The 16,593-nt window shown below is 36.3% G+C and overlaps 1 protein-coding gene across 4 annotated transcripts in view; it reads left to right on the top strand.

The window, feature by feature from the left end:
* The window catches only part of LOC132127763 (mothers against decapentaplegic homolog 4-like), a 20,618-nt gene extending 4,025 nt beyond the window's left edge, over positions 1–16,593 (top strand). The window contains exons 1-12 of one of the 4 annotated variants that reach the window (XM_059539843.1): positions 8,653–8,959; positions 9,424–9,761; positions 10,146–10,320; positions 10,404–10,433; positions 11,163–11,372; positions 11,740–11,865; positions 12,008–12,115; positions 12,598–12,648; positions 12,728–12,905; positions 12,981–13,149; positions 13,364–13,502; positions 14,669–16,593. In XM_059539843.1, coding sequence (XP_059395826.1) covers positions 9,522–9,761; positions 10,146–10,320; positions 10,404–10,433; positions 11,163–11,372; positions 11,740–11,865; positions 12,008–12,115; positions 12,598–12,648; positions 12,728–12,905; positions 12,981–13,149; positions 13,364–13,502; positions 14,669–14,880 — 1,638 coding nt within the window. In that variant the 5' untranslated portion in view covers positions 8,653–8,959; positions 9,424–9,521 and the 3' untranslated portion in view covers positions 14,881–16,593. Of the gene's footprint in view, positions 1–8,652; positions 8,960–9,423; positions 9,762–10,145; positions 10,321–10,403; positions 10,434–11,162; positions 11,373–11,739; positions 11,866–12,007; positions 12,116–12,597; positions 12,649–12,721; positions 12,906–12,980; positions 13,150–13,363; positions 13,503–14,668 lie in introns of those variants that run through there. The other 3 variants (XM_059539841.1, XM_059539842.1, XM_059539844.1) reach the window with 3 other exon arrangements.

Genomic DNA, 16,593 nt, shown 5'->3' with positions numbered 1-16,593 from the left:
TGTGGCATTACTCTGTGTGAAACTGAGGTTTATTAGTGTGAGTCTCTCAGTGCTTGCAGATGTGTAATACTCTGCAGCTCGCTGACGTGAACCACATCACGCTTTTATTTTTAGATGTTGTTTGTCTTGCTGTTGCTGACAGTTTAGATGAGGAATAATCCTGATCCAAGTTCGGGCTTTGATCTTAAAGGAATAGTTCACCCAAAAATGAAAAATTAGCTTAAAATAAGTGTGTTACAAGTTTGTAGAAATGTAGCATTGCATCAGTGTCTCATCAATGGATGCTCTGCAGTGAATGGGTGCCGTCAGAATGAGAGTGATAAAAACATCACAATAATCCACAGCACTCCAGTCCATCAGTGAACATCTGGAGAAGACAAAAGATGAAACACATCCAGCATTAAGATGATTTTAACTCAAACACATAGAGTCTATAATCCATAATAACACTTCCTCCAGTGAAAAAGTGTTCTGGTCTGAATCAGGAGAGAAATCTGCACAGATCAAGCAAGATAATAATAATTCATGAAAAGATTAGACTGTGAAGATGTTGCAAATGAATAAACAAACATTGTTTATAGACACGCTCTTTAACACTGAATTATTTTATGATGGTGGAGGTTCTTTAAATGCACACGCGTAAATCGAAAAATTGTCTGATGCATTGTAAGATGTAATAAATCATTGAAAATGTGTAACCGTTCAGAAACCCGTTTGGTTGTTCAACAATGATTTAGTGTAGTGTCTGGTTTTGTATGGTAATAATCTGTAGGGGATGTTGATGTCCGTGTCATATTTAGTAGATGTGTGTATGAGTGATTGTCATACAGGGGTTAAACATCAGCAAACATCGGCCGACTGTCCCTCATGTAAGTGACTCATTTCCCTGCAGGTGAAGGGAATTATAGTCTGCCTCCATTTACTTCCAACCTTTTCTCTCTGTGTCTCTGCGGCCCACGTCATGTGGAGCATTAGAATAAACCCACGGGGGCCACAACCACGCAAAACAGCCGAGCCTTTAAGATTTAAAACACTGGTAGATGTAATTATGAGTTTTCTTTTATTTCACTGCATCAGTGGGAATTATTTATATGACAGACGTGAGTGTGTGAACCAAATGCACTCTTATTTTCATCCGCTTGATAACAAAAATCAAATACATTTTTTAAAATGTGTAATTTATGCACGAAAACAACATTAGCAACTAGAATTATGGAATGAGAAGAATTTTAATAACCAATAATTTTACTGCCGTTAAGATGACAAAAAAATTAAGAATTCTCAATTAACTCAATTCAATTTCATCCAAGAAATAGTCTCTGAATAAAATTAAGCTGTTTTTTCCCCTCCATATTCTCACAAGCCTGATGCATCAAGCATTATTCTCAACATGTAAAGGTTTTTGTCTTCGAGGTTCAGTGAACATGTCTGTCTCAAGGAACTAGATTTTCTAAAAAAAAAAATATTTCGTAGCTCATCTACTGTAATCATATGATTGCACAAATCAAATCTAATGATTGTATCTTACAGCAGTTGAAGAACGGTCAGTTTGGCTCGGGTCCTGAAAGAGTGTCCCGTAGTTTATGGGTTTTAATTTTATTTATATCAGAGGAGAGGTCACTAAAGTGGTCAAGAGTCAGAAAAACACAATCATCAGCAAATACACTTCAGGATTTCTTCAGTGGTTTGCTCACAATCAAACCTGTCTGCACAGGAGATGTAAAAAAGTTCAATTATGCTTTAAGTCTTCTGAAATCATACCATGTGAACTAAAATCGAATATATTATTCCCTCGTAATCTTTACCTTCTACATTAAATAAATATATAAAATAATTAATAATGTGATTTGGGTACTTGAAATCGCATTTGCAAATTACACAGTAAAAAAAATAATAAAAACTTAAATTCAGTTGCTTCCTTAATTTTTTTTTTTTTTTTTTTTTTTTTTTTTTGAAGTATAATCAACTTGGTCATGCAAATCAAGTTCAACCTAAATTATATTAAACTGATTTTAAAATAGTGTTGAAACTTGTAACTTACATAAAATTGTTATTTGTACGTTATTACACATATCTACTAATATTTGAAATAATATTTTCACCAACTTGCTAATCACGTACTTCTCTGTCATGCAGAATTGAAACAGGTCAGATTTCTGTAATAGTACTAAAATCTGAGCAGAAATCCATAAAGTCATTGCATTAAAAATGTTGCACGCCCTTCCTCAGTATTTGTCTTGTTTTCCAGTGCAAATTTCTGTGAAATTGAACAAAATACAGTGTATTTGATTAAAACAAAAACAAATCTCTGTCAATTTCTTTTTCTCATGAAATGAAGTGCCTTGTGTGCATAGATGAGTCTCTTCAAAGCAAAAAAAGAACGAAAGTGCAGAAGGTCCGGAGTGACATCAGTGCAAATCACTTCAAAAAATGTAATTTTTAGGTGAAATATTTCTACATTTGTTCCCAGCGGTGCTGTCTATCTATAGCCTGATGTTGGTGAATCTGAACAGCACAGCTGGAGTCTGAATGAAGACTTGACTTCACCCTCCCATCACTGTTCGTCGTGATCTTCATGTTGTACATGTGTCACTGGTGCTCTATGTATAGAAAGAATCACAATAAATGCTGCCATCAGCCACCTGCAGGGAAGCTTAATCAAGCATTCAAATCAAGCATCAGGAAAACTGTAGTAATGTTTGAGCCGCTTATGATTTCCCAATCACAGCAATCCAGCCCTTAATTAGCCCTGTTTCAGAGTGATGCTGAACACACATCATCTCATCAAACGAATAATGCTGTTACATTCCTCCTGAATGACTTTACACTGCCACCTAGTGGATGTTCAGTAATACAGCTGCGGTGGTAGTTTGTGAATTGCATGTAAAATTTCCATTCATTTGGATTTGGACACCGTTTTAACTTAAACTAATATTTGTATATAGTATTAAATGTACTAATAATATTTTAATGCATTTATGCATATTTGTCAGTCATATATAGATTTCTGTAATAAAACTAATAAAATGAATGTGTTTTAAATGCACAATAAACAGACTCATATATTTATCAAAATCTAAAAGAACAAGCGAATAAGAAATTAATTTGTGAATATTTAGTATGTTATTAATATCCTTTTTGAATTCGTTTTTATTTTCTGTTTTTATTTTAATTTAAGGTAATAATACCAAAAAAAAAAAAACATGTCTGTATGGTGTTTATTAATTTATTTTTCAGTTTCAGTCTTAGATAAAAGACCAACTAAATGGAAATGAGAAATGTCGGTAATGCAGTTAACTGAAATAAAACATGTTTTTTAATATTAAATTACATTTTAAAATAAATAAAACTAATTTCAAATAACAACATCATCGGGAGCTTCAAGAACGAAGGCGAGGACGCACTGTTTGATTGGTTTGTTTGTGCTGAATATTAATTTAAAAAAAACAAAGGAATCCATTGAAATACCTTTTTTTACTTTTATTTGGTTCATCTTTGGTCAGACAGAAAGTAGCAATAACGTAAATATAGTAACATTATATAAATAATATGATATACACACATCTACATAACATATGAGTCCCTGGAGCACAAAACAGTCATTAGGGTCAATTTTTGGAAATTGAGATTTATACTTTATCTAAAAGCTGAATAAATAATCTTTCCATTGATGTATGGTTTGTTAGGAGGACAATAACTTCGTTCTTCGCAGATTTGTAGTAATTAGAAAAATTTATGAAATTACTATTACAAATAAATTCATATTTTGAATTATTATTATTATTTTAAGAAATTTGATATTACGTGTTTTTTTAGTATTACTATAATTATTTAAATAAAAATACACATTGTTGTTATTTTACTAAATAATATGATTATTATTACTTTTTATATGATATTTAACATATCTTTTTTATAATAATTAAATAGTAAAATAATTGAAATATTATTATTACTACTAAATTATTAAATATGATATGTATTATTATTATTTGAATTATTGAACAGTTCTTTAAAATACTTCAAATTATTATTTTAAATTAAATATTCAATATAATAATAACTAGTTTCTGAATTATTAGAATTATTCAAGAATTCTTGAAATAAAAATAAAATCCAGGATTTCGGCGCCTCTAACAGCAGTTTAATATTTAAGCCTCAAGTATGTTTTAGTGCGGTCTGATGATTTATCCCATCCCAAATAGAAGTTTTAGTTTACATTATATATGTATGTGTACTGTGACCAAAACATAGTATACAAAATAATTTGTAGTAATAGACAACAATACACTCTAAAAAGAAAAGGTGCTAAATAGCACTAAAGGTGGTTCTTTGGCTCGTAATCATAGGGGAACCACTTTAAGTGTCAAATGGTGCTATGTAGAACCATAAAAGGTGCTATAAAGCACCTTGATTTTTTACAATTTCTTCAACAAAAATGGTGCTCAACAGTGGTTCTTTTGCTCGTTATAGGGGAACCTCTTTTGGCATTAATGGCACTTATGCTTCATGACACATTTGGCAAATGGTGCTTTATAGAACCTTTTTTTAGCTAGTAGGCCATTATCATGCCATTTACTACAATGTTTGAGTCAATATGCTTCTAAATGACGCTTTTATACCAAATCGTGGATTGAAAGATTCAAAATCCTGTACTAAAAGCTTACTGATAAACAAAATACATTACACTTTTAAAATAGTTTAATTTATTTATTTTAGTTTCAAATATAATCAGTGCTTTTTAACATTAACACTGACTAAAGGAGTTAGAATAAATAGAAGGAAAAAAAAGAAATTGGAATAGGCCCCAGAAAGAAAAAGAGAGAGAGAGAGAGAGAGAGAGAGAGAGAGACTCTATGCACAGACTGAGTTGTACACTCTTTTAATTGTGACAGGAAGTCCGGCTGCATCCTTCATTTTTAAGACATTGCACTCCAGGAAGGTCAGTGTCTTCTTCAGTCCTTTAAGATATTGGATCCCAAACAGAAAATATATACAAAGGATGAGGCCAAGTGTCATTGAGATGTCCTCACTCTCCTCAGTAATGGACTGGTCATCCAACATGACGACAATGTGGTCGTATTGCATGGGATGACCCTCCCTGCAGCCTTTGAGCACCTTTTTAGTTGTTGGTGTGTCAGGAGGGCAGTTCTGAGCATGGCCCTGGGGGAAAGAGGGGATAATAGCATTAACCATCTTCTCATTTATTTGAAAGGCAAACCTTAAATAGTTGAATAAAACAATAAGCCCATTGAAGCTGTTTTACAGTGAATTTAAAAGGGTTAGTTCACCCAATAATCAAAATTATGTTATTAATAACTCACCCTCATGTCATTCCAAACCCGTGAGATCTCCGTTTATCTTCAGAACACAGTTTAAGATATTTTAGATGTAGTCCGAGAGCTCTCAGTCCCTCCATTGAAGCTGTGTGTACGGTCTACTGTCCATGTCCAGAAAGGGAAGAACAACATCATCAAAGTAGTCCATGTGACATCAGAGGGTCAGGTAGAATATTTTGAAGCATCGAAAATACATTTTGGTCCAAAAATAGCAAAAACTATGACTTTATTCAGCATTGTCTTCTCTTCCGTGTCTGTTGTGAGAGAGAGTTCAAAACAAAGCAGTTTGTGATATCTGGTTCATGAACGAATCATTCGATGTAACCGGATCTTCTTGAACCAGTTCACCAAATCGAACTGAATCGTTTTAAACGGTTCGCATCTCTAATACGCATTAATCCACAAATGGCTTAAGCTGTTAACTTGTTTAATGTGTCTGACACTCCCTCTGAGTTCAAACAAACCAATATCCCGGAGTAATGCATTTACTCAAACAGTACACTGACTGAACTGCTGTGAAGAGAGAACTGAAGATGAACACCGAGCCGAGCCAGATAATCTATAATCAGATAATATTATAATAAAAAATAATATAATAAATATAATAAAAAAATGATATATATATATGTCATGTTTTTTAATTTCTTTTATTGAACTTAATTTTTTTTTGACACATTTTCACATTTTGTCAGTAGAAATTGAAACACGTTTTTAAACATAACTTCTCTCCTCACTCATTTTAGGCTAATTATTTGGGGCCTATATACCTACACAAATAACAAAGAGCAATTGATGAATATGAATATACGTTTTTATTGAAGTTTGTGACATAATTTCGGTATATATCTAAAAATTTCTGTGGTCAAAAAGTCTTGTGTGGAGGCCTTGATTGGATATGTGCCTTTTGTTCAGGAAAATCACAGTAGCCTATTTTAATGTCATTTTTCTAATCCTATCTATTACCAACTAAAGCTAAGACACTTAGGATATTAGAGAACTAATATCACTAAGAATTAGGGGCTTAACAGGTTATTTGCATGGCAGTGGTGCCATATAGCACCATATCCACCACAAAGAACCCCTGAAGAACCGCTGAAGAACCATTATTTTTTAGTGTGTACATTGAATGGGCAAAATTATAGATTTCTCTTTGATGCCAAAAATCATTAGGATATTAAATAAAGATCATGTTCCATGAAGATATTTAGTAAATCTCCTACCGTAAATATATCAAAACTTAATTTTTTATTAGTAATATGCATTGCTATGTAGTAGTAAGTAACAGATCCGCACACCGAATAAGCTCCCATTCAAAAATGTTTTTTTATTAGTAGTGACGTTTCGGGCCTCACATGGCCCTTCCTCAGACTAACAGGAAGTGTACAAACAGTTACCCTTTTAAAGTCTGTATCACGTGACCCCACCATCACACAAATTAGATATATCCATCAACATACATTGATATTTACATATTTATACATCGTGTCCTGCAAGGATTAATATGCATTGCTAAGAACTTCATTTGAACAACTTTAAACATGATTCCTTAATATTTAGATTTATTTTGCTCCCTCAGATTACAGATTTTCAAATAGTCATGATTTTCATGTAGTCAAACATTTAAAAATGTGATGAAGCTTTTTCTGCTACACCCTTGAAAATAAAGTTTCTTCTTTGGCATTGATTCCAATGAAGTCAATGCAGAGTCTTTAGATTATTCACATATTCTTCTCGTTAAGAAAAATGTCATTGAAAGTGGCAAAACTAAATATTTTCAAATAAAATACTTTTAAATATTTTTCAGAATGTACAAAAAAAAAAAAAAATATATATATATATATATATATATATATATATATATATAGTTAATATATTTATTTATTAGCAAATATCTATATAAATCTATATTTTTAAAGCATTTAAAATCATTTCAATCCCAGAAAAGCTTTATTCACTGTCAAACAATTCTACTTACCTAAAGTACTGGCACAAAATTGCAATACATTGTTCAATTTTTCTATGTTATATATATTTTTTCTTGCAGTGTTGAATCTGTCAGGAAATGTATTCATTCTTGATCGACGAGCTTCGCAGAGTTTGTGTGTGATGTGAATAAACCTGTTGATGCTCACTTAAGCAAATGTTCTCTCATGCATGCGTCTAATAAATTAAAATTAATTTTTATAAGCAAATAGTAGGTAACATAGTTAAAAAAATTGATTCTAAGAAATAAAAGTAGCATTAAATAAGAAAAATAAATAAATAAAAAAATTGCACCAAATAAATTAAATTAAAAATGTTCTAATAATTTTTTTTTTGTTAAATTGCCTTATATTTTCAATTTTTGTTTTGCAAAGGACACATTCTAAATCACTTTGAATGAAACTTTTTTTTAATATATATATAAATTTAATTTAAAGCAATGAATAATGAATGATAAATTTATACATGTGAATGAAATAAATATAATAAAAAAGATTTGATTCAAATGCATATTATATAGCCTAAGTAAAATATTGGATTAAATGATTAAATAATATATCTTTATTATCAATGAAATAAAATAAAAATAAACAAATGATTTTAAAAAGCTAAGTGATTTTTTTATATATATATTTTATTGATATTGAGGGGAAAACCATGCGACGCAAAATGACTCACAGTTTCGAAGTCCTCGCTTCAGAGCGCGTGTGGTGAATCATTTGATTCAGATCCGAACATTCGAGCAGGGTCGTGAATCATGATTCAGATCTGGTCATTGAAGCGTGTGTTGTGAATCATTTGATCCAAATCGGAAATCAGGAGCGGATTTGTGAATCTTTTGATTCAGATCGGCAATTTAAAGCGAGTATCGCGAATCATTTGATTCAGTTGGGAACTTCGGAGCGAGTTCGCGAATCTTTTGATTCAGAACTGAAAACAGGTTCGCGAATCAGATCGGAACTTCAAATCTTTTTATTTGGGGAAGGGTTTGTGAATCCTTTGATTCGGATCGGGTCTTCGGAGTGTGTGCGTATGTAATACATTTATTACACTATATATGTTATAAATGTACACATTAGGAGGACACATAGAATGAATATAGAGATGATGTTTTCACTGATTACCAGAATTATGGGTAGTTTCCATACTTGTCTAGATCAACTTTAAATAAAGAAAAGAGAGGTTTAGAGTCAGTACATTTTTGTATATTAATTTTTTTAATTAATTTATATTTTCCTAAATTCTATATTGAGTAATAGACCAATCTAAAGAAAACATATTTTTATTTATTTATTTATTTCTCGGTTTGTCTTGTTTTGATTGAGAGCAGTGCGCATGCGCAGCTCGCCATATTGCGCAGCAGGGCGTGAGGTGCGTCGAGACTCTCGCGGCTAACATTGTTTATTTTTGTTGAGCCCAGTGACCGCTTCTGCCCTCCTTTTAACATATATATTGCGCTAAACTACGTCTAACAGAGGTCTCGCTCAAATGAAGAGCTCTTGACGTCTGTCGTCGGTTTAAATTGTTGTAGAGTCCGGCTCAAGTGTGTTACGCGCGGTTAGCCGCTAACAAGATTCACTTCAAAACCACCGAAGCTGGACTGATAAACACAGACTCGTTTACAGGACACAGAACAGGTATGTCATTTCAATACACATTTTTACATTTAAATGTGTTTAATTTGTTTACATCATAAGTTAAAATCTAAATCAACAGCCGCTTGTGTGCTAGCATTAGCATGTTATGCTCACGTTGTTTACATGCGCCTCAGCTCATTTATACATCACTCTTCACATTCACGAGTTCACGGCTCTTCTACACCTCTATAAGTCTTCACAGCTTATCTGAAATCACTTATCGTGGTGTGAGACGCTTGTTAAACTCTTAGTTTGTGCTGTCAGAGGATTTACCAGATTCACTTCCGCTCTAGAGATTTACTAAAAAAAACTAATTGAGAGATATAAAGTTGCAATTATTATTATTTTTTTCATTGGTTGCACAAACATGTTTCCTTAATATCAACTAAACTCAGATAGTTTTTTTTCTTATAAAAGAATGCAGTATGATTGAGGGAACATTATCAATCTCAATTCTTCCGCAGGTACAGTTTGGATGGACTCTTCACTGGTGGCAGTGTTTTGCTGAAGCGAGTCTGAAGCAGCACACAGGAGTCTCTCTGAGACCTATAACCAGCGCAGGATGTCCATCACAAACCCCCCCACCAGTAACGACGCCTGTCTGAGCATCGTGCACAGTCTGATGTGTCACAGACAGGGCGGCGAGAGCGAGACCTTCGCCAAACGGGCCATTGAGAGTCTGGTGAAGAAACTGAAGGAGAAGAAAGACGAGTTGGATTCGCTCATCACCGCCATCACCACCAACGGTGCTCATCCCAGCAAATGTGTGACCATACAGAGAACACTAGACGGCCGTCTGCAGGTGTATATCAAGTGTATAAAAAAAAAAAAACACTTCTCTGAAATGATTCAGTTAAATTGCAATTAATTAATTTCAAGTATCAGTATTCAGCATTTAATGGTTAATATATCAAACCGTTATTAATGCATTTGTAACTGCAGGTTAAATGCATTCACGTCCTGCATTAAATGGTGTGTAAATGCATCTAAAAGCCTCTTCAGATGCAGCTTCTGTGTTTCCTCTGCAATGCAAAGATGAATTTTGTTGATACTGATTTAATTTGCTTGGTAACAACCCAAATGTCTTATTATTCTAATTGACTGATCAAACGCAAGAACTTCATATGAAGGATATCATGGTATGTCATTGTAAATGGCTGTTTCTGTCATGCTCTTCTGCCTTTAGGTGGCTGGTCGTAAAGGATTCCCACATGTCATCTATGCACGGTTGTGGCGATGGCCAGACCTTCATAAGAACGAGTTGAAACACGTCAAGTACTGCCAGTTTGCCTTTGACCTGAAGTGTGACAGCGTGTGTGTGAACCCTTACCATTACGAGAGAGTCGTGTCTCCAGGAATAGGTACGTTTAATGTTTGTTTAAATAGCTTAAAGCTTGTTCATGATGGCCTTGATTTAATTCAACTATCCTGTGTTTTCTTCTAGATTTATCTGGACTTACACTCTCAGGCTCTGGTCAGTGATACTCTATGAAAAAAAAAAAAGTTTCTCTCTTGTGTGAAACGAAGTTATTTTGAAGAATATTGGTAACTAACAGGTGATGGTCACAATTGACCTCCAAAGTAGTTTTTTCCATACTATGGGAGTCAGTGGGGACAAACAACGGTATCTATGAATATCTATAAAGTCATTCATTCAGGTTTGGAGGGAGAGAAAAAGGTTTCAGATATTTTTATTTTTGGGTGAACTGTCCCTTTAAGGACACATGCTTCAGCAAAGGTATTAGACTGCTGTCACTTTAAGACACAATATTATAAATGATTGTTATAAAACACATGTTGTGTATATATAATACGTATCTATTATGTATTTAAAAGTATTTTTAATTTAAATACAAATACATGTGCACACACGACACAAAACAGCATCGTGTATATATTAAGAATTATCGGTTATCGGTATCAGCCAAAATTTTCATATCGGTTCACCCCTGTTTTTTTATTCAATTGGTTTTGTTTATTGTCTTGCTTTTGTCTCAGAAAAATGTTTTTGTTGAAAACTATGAAATTAATACTGTTGTGAATTCTCAAAAAGGTATAATAACTTGCTTCACCTCTGAAATGACCATCAGCAACCTATTTTTAGCATCCAGTCAAACATGATGCATCATGGAAGTAAACTGTTTTTCAGATGCAGTTTCATGTTGGCATGAAGTAATGTGTGTGTCTATATAACTGTTTTTAGGTCCATCAGGTCTGATGGTGAAGGACGAGTATGATTATGAAGCCCAGCAGTCTCTGCCCAGCACTGAGGGACACATGCAGACGATTCAACACCCTCCCTCTCGCCCGGTGGTCCCGGAGCCCTTCAACACGCCCTCCATGCTCCCGCCAGCAGAGGGCAGCAGCTCGGCCTCCACCTCCGCCTTCTCCAGCATCGCAGTGGGATCCACAAGTACGATATGCATCACAGTCGCTCGCTCATATCCTTAAACGCATAGGCCATGCTGAAAAGCTTTCTCGTTTGTGGAGGTGTCTCATTCTTCATTGGTGTGCAACAGGGCTCGGTGCTGTGACCGTAGAAGTTTTGCCATAGCCTTTAAACTGCTTTGTTGTTTGCACATGAGAACTGCATAGAAACATAAACTAATGCGAAAATACAGAGTGGGACATGTTGAGCACCTCTATATATTAAGATTTGTATTGATGCCATTATATGGAATGGCTCGTACAGTGATGCACGCTTGCGGTCACGCCGTCCAGTCCTGGTGTTTCATTGTTTGTGTGTGTGTTGACGTGTGCATGCCGCCCTCTCTCCCCAGCTCAGCCCAATAGTGTTCTCTCAGGAAGCCACAGCAGCGATGGTCTGCTGCAGATTGCCTCTGGGACGGGGCAGGGCTCACAGCAGAATGGTTTCCCCCCCGGCCAGCCCTCTACGTACCACCACAGTAAGCCCTCAGTGAACCTCCACCCAGCAGCTCCTCCTAGAGTCCGAAAGCTTTTCAGCATCTCCTGCATTCAGTATTCAGAGCATATGAGTAGATCTGATGTCCGGAGTCAGACGTGTGCTCTCTGCTGTTCTGTCCACAGACGCTAGCTCCAGCTGGACGAGGAACAGTAACTTCCCCCCCACCGTGCCTCACCATCAGAACGGTCATCTCCAGCATCATCCGCCCATGGCCCATACAGCACACTTCTGTGAGTGTCTCGCCTCAGATTTTGAAATGTAAAAAACAATTTTGTACTGAAGTATTGTTTCTCATGACATCCCTAGTCTGGAGTTTTTTTTCTCAACAATAACATACAGAAGATTTGGGAAAAGAAACAATAAACATTACTAAATTCTTTGACATTTGTGACCAACTGAAAAAAACGACACAATGTATCGAGTAGCATGACTGCAAAAGCATGGTTACAATGTAACATTTGCCTATTAAATCCATTATTTCTCTTATAAACAAAGCTTTGTACCTCACTTGTGTCTCAACACACTTGTTTCTGAGGAAGGGTTTCATAAAACCAGGAAATCATCAGAAGGGACTGAGCAGAGTAGAATAAAGGTGTAACACATGTTAGACTACACCTCATAAATACAATCAGTCAGCCACCTCTTTAAAGTCTTTGATTTATGACTCCAAAAGATAACCGTCTATGACAAAATCTGTGTTTTTTCTCCTCAGGGCCCGTTCACAACGAAATCGCGTTCCAGCCACCGATATCCAACCACCCTGGTAAGAGTTTGATTCTGTCTCGATCTCATCTCGCTCGTGTTCGGGTGTCTTATGGTCTCCTGCTCTCGGGCAGCTCCAGAGTACTGGTGCTCCATCGCTTACTTCGAGATGGACGTTCAGGTGGGCGAGACCTTTAAAGTTCCCTCGTCCTGTCCCATCGTGACCGTGGACGGGTATGTGGACCCCTCCGGAGGAGACCGCTTCTGTCTCGGTCAGCTCAGCAACGTCCACAGAACGGAGGCCATCGAGAGAGCGAGGTAGAGCTGACGCCGTGCCCCTGGTGAAGCTGATGATTCCTGGGCTTGATCTGCTGTGTTGTGTCCTGTTTTCAGACTGCACATCGGGAAGGGCGTCCAGCTGGAGTGTAAAGGGGAAGGGGACGTTTGGGTTCGCTGTCTGAGCGATCACGCCGTCTTCGTCCAGAGCTACTACTTGGATCGTGAAGCCGGTCGAGCTCCTGGAGACGCTGTGCACAAGATCTACCCCAGCGCTTACATCAAGGTCAGAATGAGAGGGACGTCTGATTACACTATACACAGTATTACACTTATTGTTTTTATTCTTAAACCCTTTTCTAATACTAACTGAATTGGAATGGTCACTTCAAATATAATCGTAACACTACACAAGGCTCAAACATGTAGAATAATGCATATGCAGCCTGTGAGTGGAGCTTGACGCTGTGCTTGATCTGAAGCGGTGTTGTGTCCCGCAGGTGTTTGATCTGCGTCAGTGTCACAGACAGATGCAGCAGCAGGCCGCGACAGCACAAGCAGCAGCAGCCGCTCAAGCAGCAGCGGTGGCCGGAAACATCCCCGGCCCTGGATCTGTGGGAGGAATCGCTCCTGCTATCAGTAAGAGCTGCACTTCGACCTAATTCCAGATAGGACAATCATATGAACTGTGCACAAACTAGAGATCGCAGATTTGAATAGCATAGACATTAGAGTTGTTTCAAAATAAAGTGTAGTTCTGTTGTAATGCATGATTTCTGATGAAGTAGTGTTATGTATGGAAGCTGGTTTCTATCACGGAGAAAAAAAAAGAGGGAATTCTGACTTTAAATGTAAAGTTTATATCTAGCAATTGCTAATTATTCATTTGAATTGAGTTTTTAGCTTGCAATTTTTGCTGTTGTTCAGAATTGTGAACACTTTTTTTTCTCTGAGTTCTAAGTTTTTCTCTCCCAGTTTTTTTTCTATTTACCCTTTGAATTCTGAGTTAACAGCTTGGAATTTTTACTTTTTTCCTGGGAATTTTTATTTTTTATCTAAATATATTTATCAGAATTCTGAGTTAATTCAACATTGAGTTTATATCTTGGAATTTAAAAATGTATTTTTTTATTTTATTTTGATCTTACATCTTGCAGTTGTTGTTTTTTTCTGACACAGAATATAGTTACTGAGCAAAAACATTCTCATTTGTTTAATTGTGAATTTATCTATCAATTATAACTTTTTTTGCTGATAAAAGGGTTTTATTAAAATTTACATCCTGCAATTTTTACTTTATTCTTAGAATTCACAGTTTACATCTAACAATTCTGACTTTTTCTCTCAGAATCATAGAAAAAAAAAAAGTCAGAATTGTAAGACGACACAGGAAAAAAAAAATCAACAATTGTGCAGTTAAAAAGCCGGGATTAGTTTTTACTTTTTTTTATTGCATGCCAGAGAAAAGCTTGCATAGTTCTGAATCCATTTTGGTGTAAAGTGCATCATGTGGTCACTGGGACTGTCAAAATAGAGGAAAAAACAAATGAGAAATTTGTACTTAAATATTATCAATATTTTAATTATAATCGAATTTAAAAGGCATAATTTCAGTCAGGCCACAAGAGGGTGCATCGAGCAAAACCACATCATGCATGTATGCATAGTTTAATACAGTGGACCGAAAACCAACCACAAAGAGTACTTTTTCATTTAAAAACATGAGATACAGTGGTTTGTGGGAAAACCCCGTCATAATGTCTCGAGACCGTTTTTTTAAAGTTGAACTTGCATCGCTCCTGCAGGTTTGTCTGCGGCCGCTGGAATCGGTGTGGATGACCTCCGCCGGCTCTGCATCCTGCGCATGAGCTTCGTCAAGGGCTGGGGTCCGGATTACCCCCGACAGAGCATCAAAGAGACGCCCTGCTGGATCGAGATCCACCTGCACCGCGCGCTGCAGCTGCTGGACGAGGTTCTGCACACCATGCCCATCGCTGACCCCACGCCGCTGGACTGAGACAGAGACCGAGTCAACACCAATCAGATCTACAGCTGCATTTACTCAATTTGATCATTTTGTTTTTACCTGTGTTGCTTTTGTTCTTGAAACATTCAGACCTTTAAGTGCACAGGATTTATTGATTTATATCTATATGCAAAAGTGTTTTTCATGATGATGATGATGCACAGCGGCCAGCTCTGCAGAGGTGCATGCTGGGATTCGGTTTAGTCTGTTTAAATGAATTTGTTCCCAGACATTTGCTTCGTGCGGTTGCTTCACTAGCCAGTAGAGTCTGCCATTATGATGCCATTTTCAGGTCGTCTTATCTTATTTGATCATCATCATCTCTGTAATGCGGTCCAGAGTCTCTCAGGCCAGACGTCTGTGGTCTGGAAGTGCGTTGGGAATCTTGTAGCAGTGCAGTGTTTGGGTTAAAGAGGTTTGGACTCGCAGTCGTATAAACAAGTGTTGCATGTACCGAAGACATGCGGCGGTTTCTTTCATGCTTCTCACTAGCAGCTAATTGGCGCTTTTTTTTTTTTTTGCAAGTTTCTCACTGCATGCTTCTGATGTAATCATAGCTAGACGTATTAGTCTAGACTCATACATGCACAAGCAGTATCAACCGGCTTTTTCTTTTCTTTCAGCCATGTACTACTTCTAGCACTTTATGCATGTGTGTTTTTCTTTCCATTTTTCAGTTTCTCTTCTCTGCAGCCTGTGAATAAAAATGTTCTGCAGCTCTTTTACAGAAAACAAATTGTTTGTGTCTCCATCAGGTTTGTAGAAATGTAGCACTGCATCAGTGTCTCATCAATGGATGCTCTGCAGTGAATGGGTGCCGTCAGAATGAGAGTCTGATAAAAACATCACAATAATCCACAGCACTCCAGTCCATCAGTGAACATCTGGACAAGACAAAACCTGAAACAAATCCAGCATTAAGATGATTTTAACTCAAACACATAGAGTCTATAATCCATGATAACACTTCCTCCAGTGAAAAAGTGTTCTGGTCTGAATCAGGAGAGAAATCTGCACAGATCAAGCAGCGTTTAAACAGATCTAAACTAATCTGTGAGAGACAACAGCAGATGCTCTTTTTACTGACTCTCGTTCTGACGGCACCCATTCACTGCAGAGCATCCATTGATGAGACACTGATGCAGTGCTACATTTCTACAAATCTGATGAAGACACAGACTCATGCTGATCTTGGGTAAACTGAGGAAATTAAAATTTTCAGGTGAACTGCATTACTGGCTTCACTGGTGAAAGGTCACAAGGGCTCCATTTGATCTGTGTCTAAAGGAAACTAATGAAATAATACTTTTATACCACTAATCTCTCTGTTTTTAAGAGCGCCCACACCATCTCCTCTGATGCCGGAGAATATCAGTTATAAATGATGCTCATGTATGGATTTGAGATGAACTGGAACGGTGTGTGTGTTGATGTGAACATTGAAAGCCATACGACATGAACATGATGGAAAATAAGATGTCAGTATTATTCAGAGCTTGTGTTTTCTCTGTGAAATGACAGACTCACTCTTTTAGTAAGTCTTGCATGTCTGGGAGTGAGTTTAGATGACAGATCAATACTTCTGTTAACCCTGATTTCATATTCTGTTCAAAAAGAATTAGTAAAGTTCTGAATGAGGAGAGCGTTTCCTCATATAGTGCATACTTTTAGCAATTTATTAAATACCGTATAATATCACGTTGA

Source organism: Carassius carassius, chromosome 45 (genome assembly GCF_963082965.1).
Source record: "Carassius carassius chromosome 45, fCarCar2.1, whole genome shotgun sequence".
NCBI classification, from domain to species: domain Eukaryota; kingdom Metazoa; phylum Chordata; class Actinopteri; order Cypriniformes; family Cyprinidae; genus Carassius; species Carassius carassius.
Note: the sequence above shows the minus strand (reverse complement) of the source record. Positions and strands in the feature narration are given on the sequence as shown.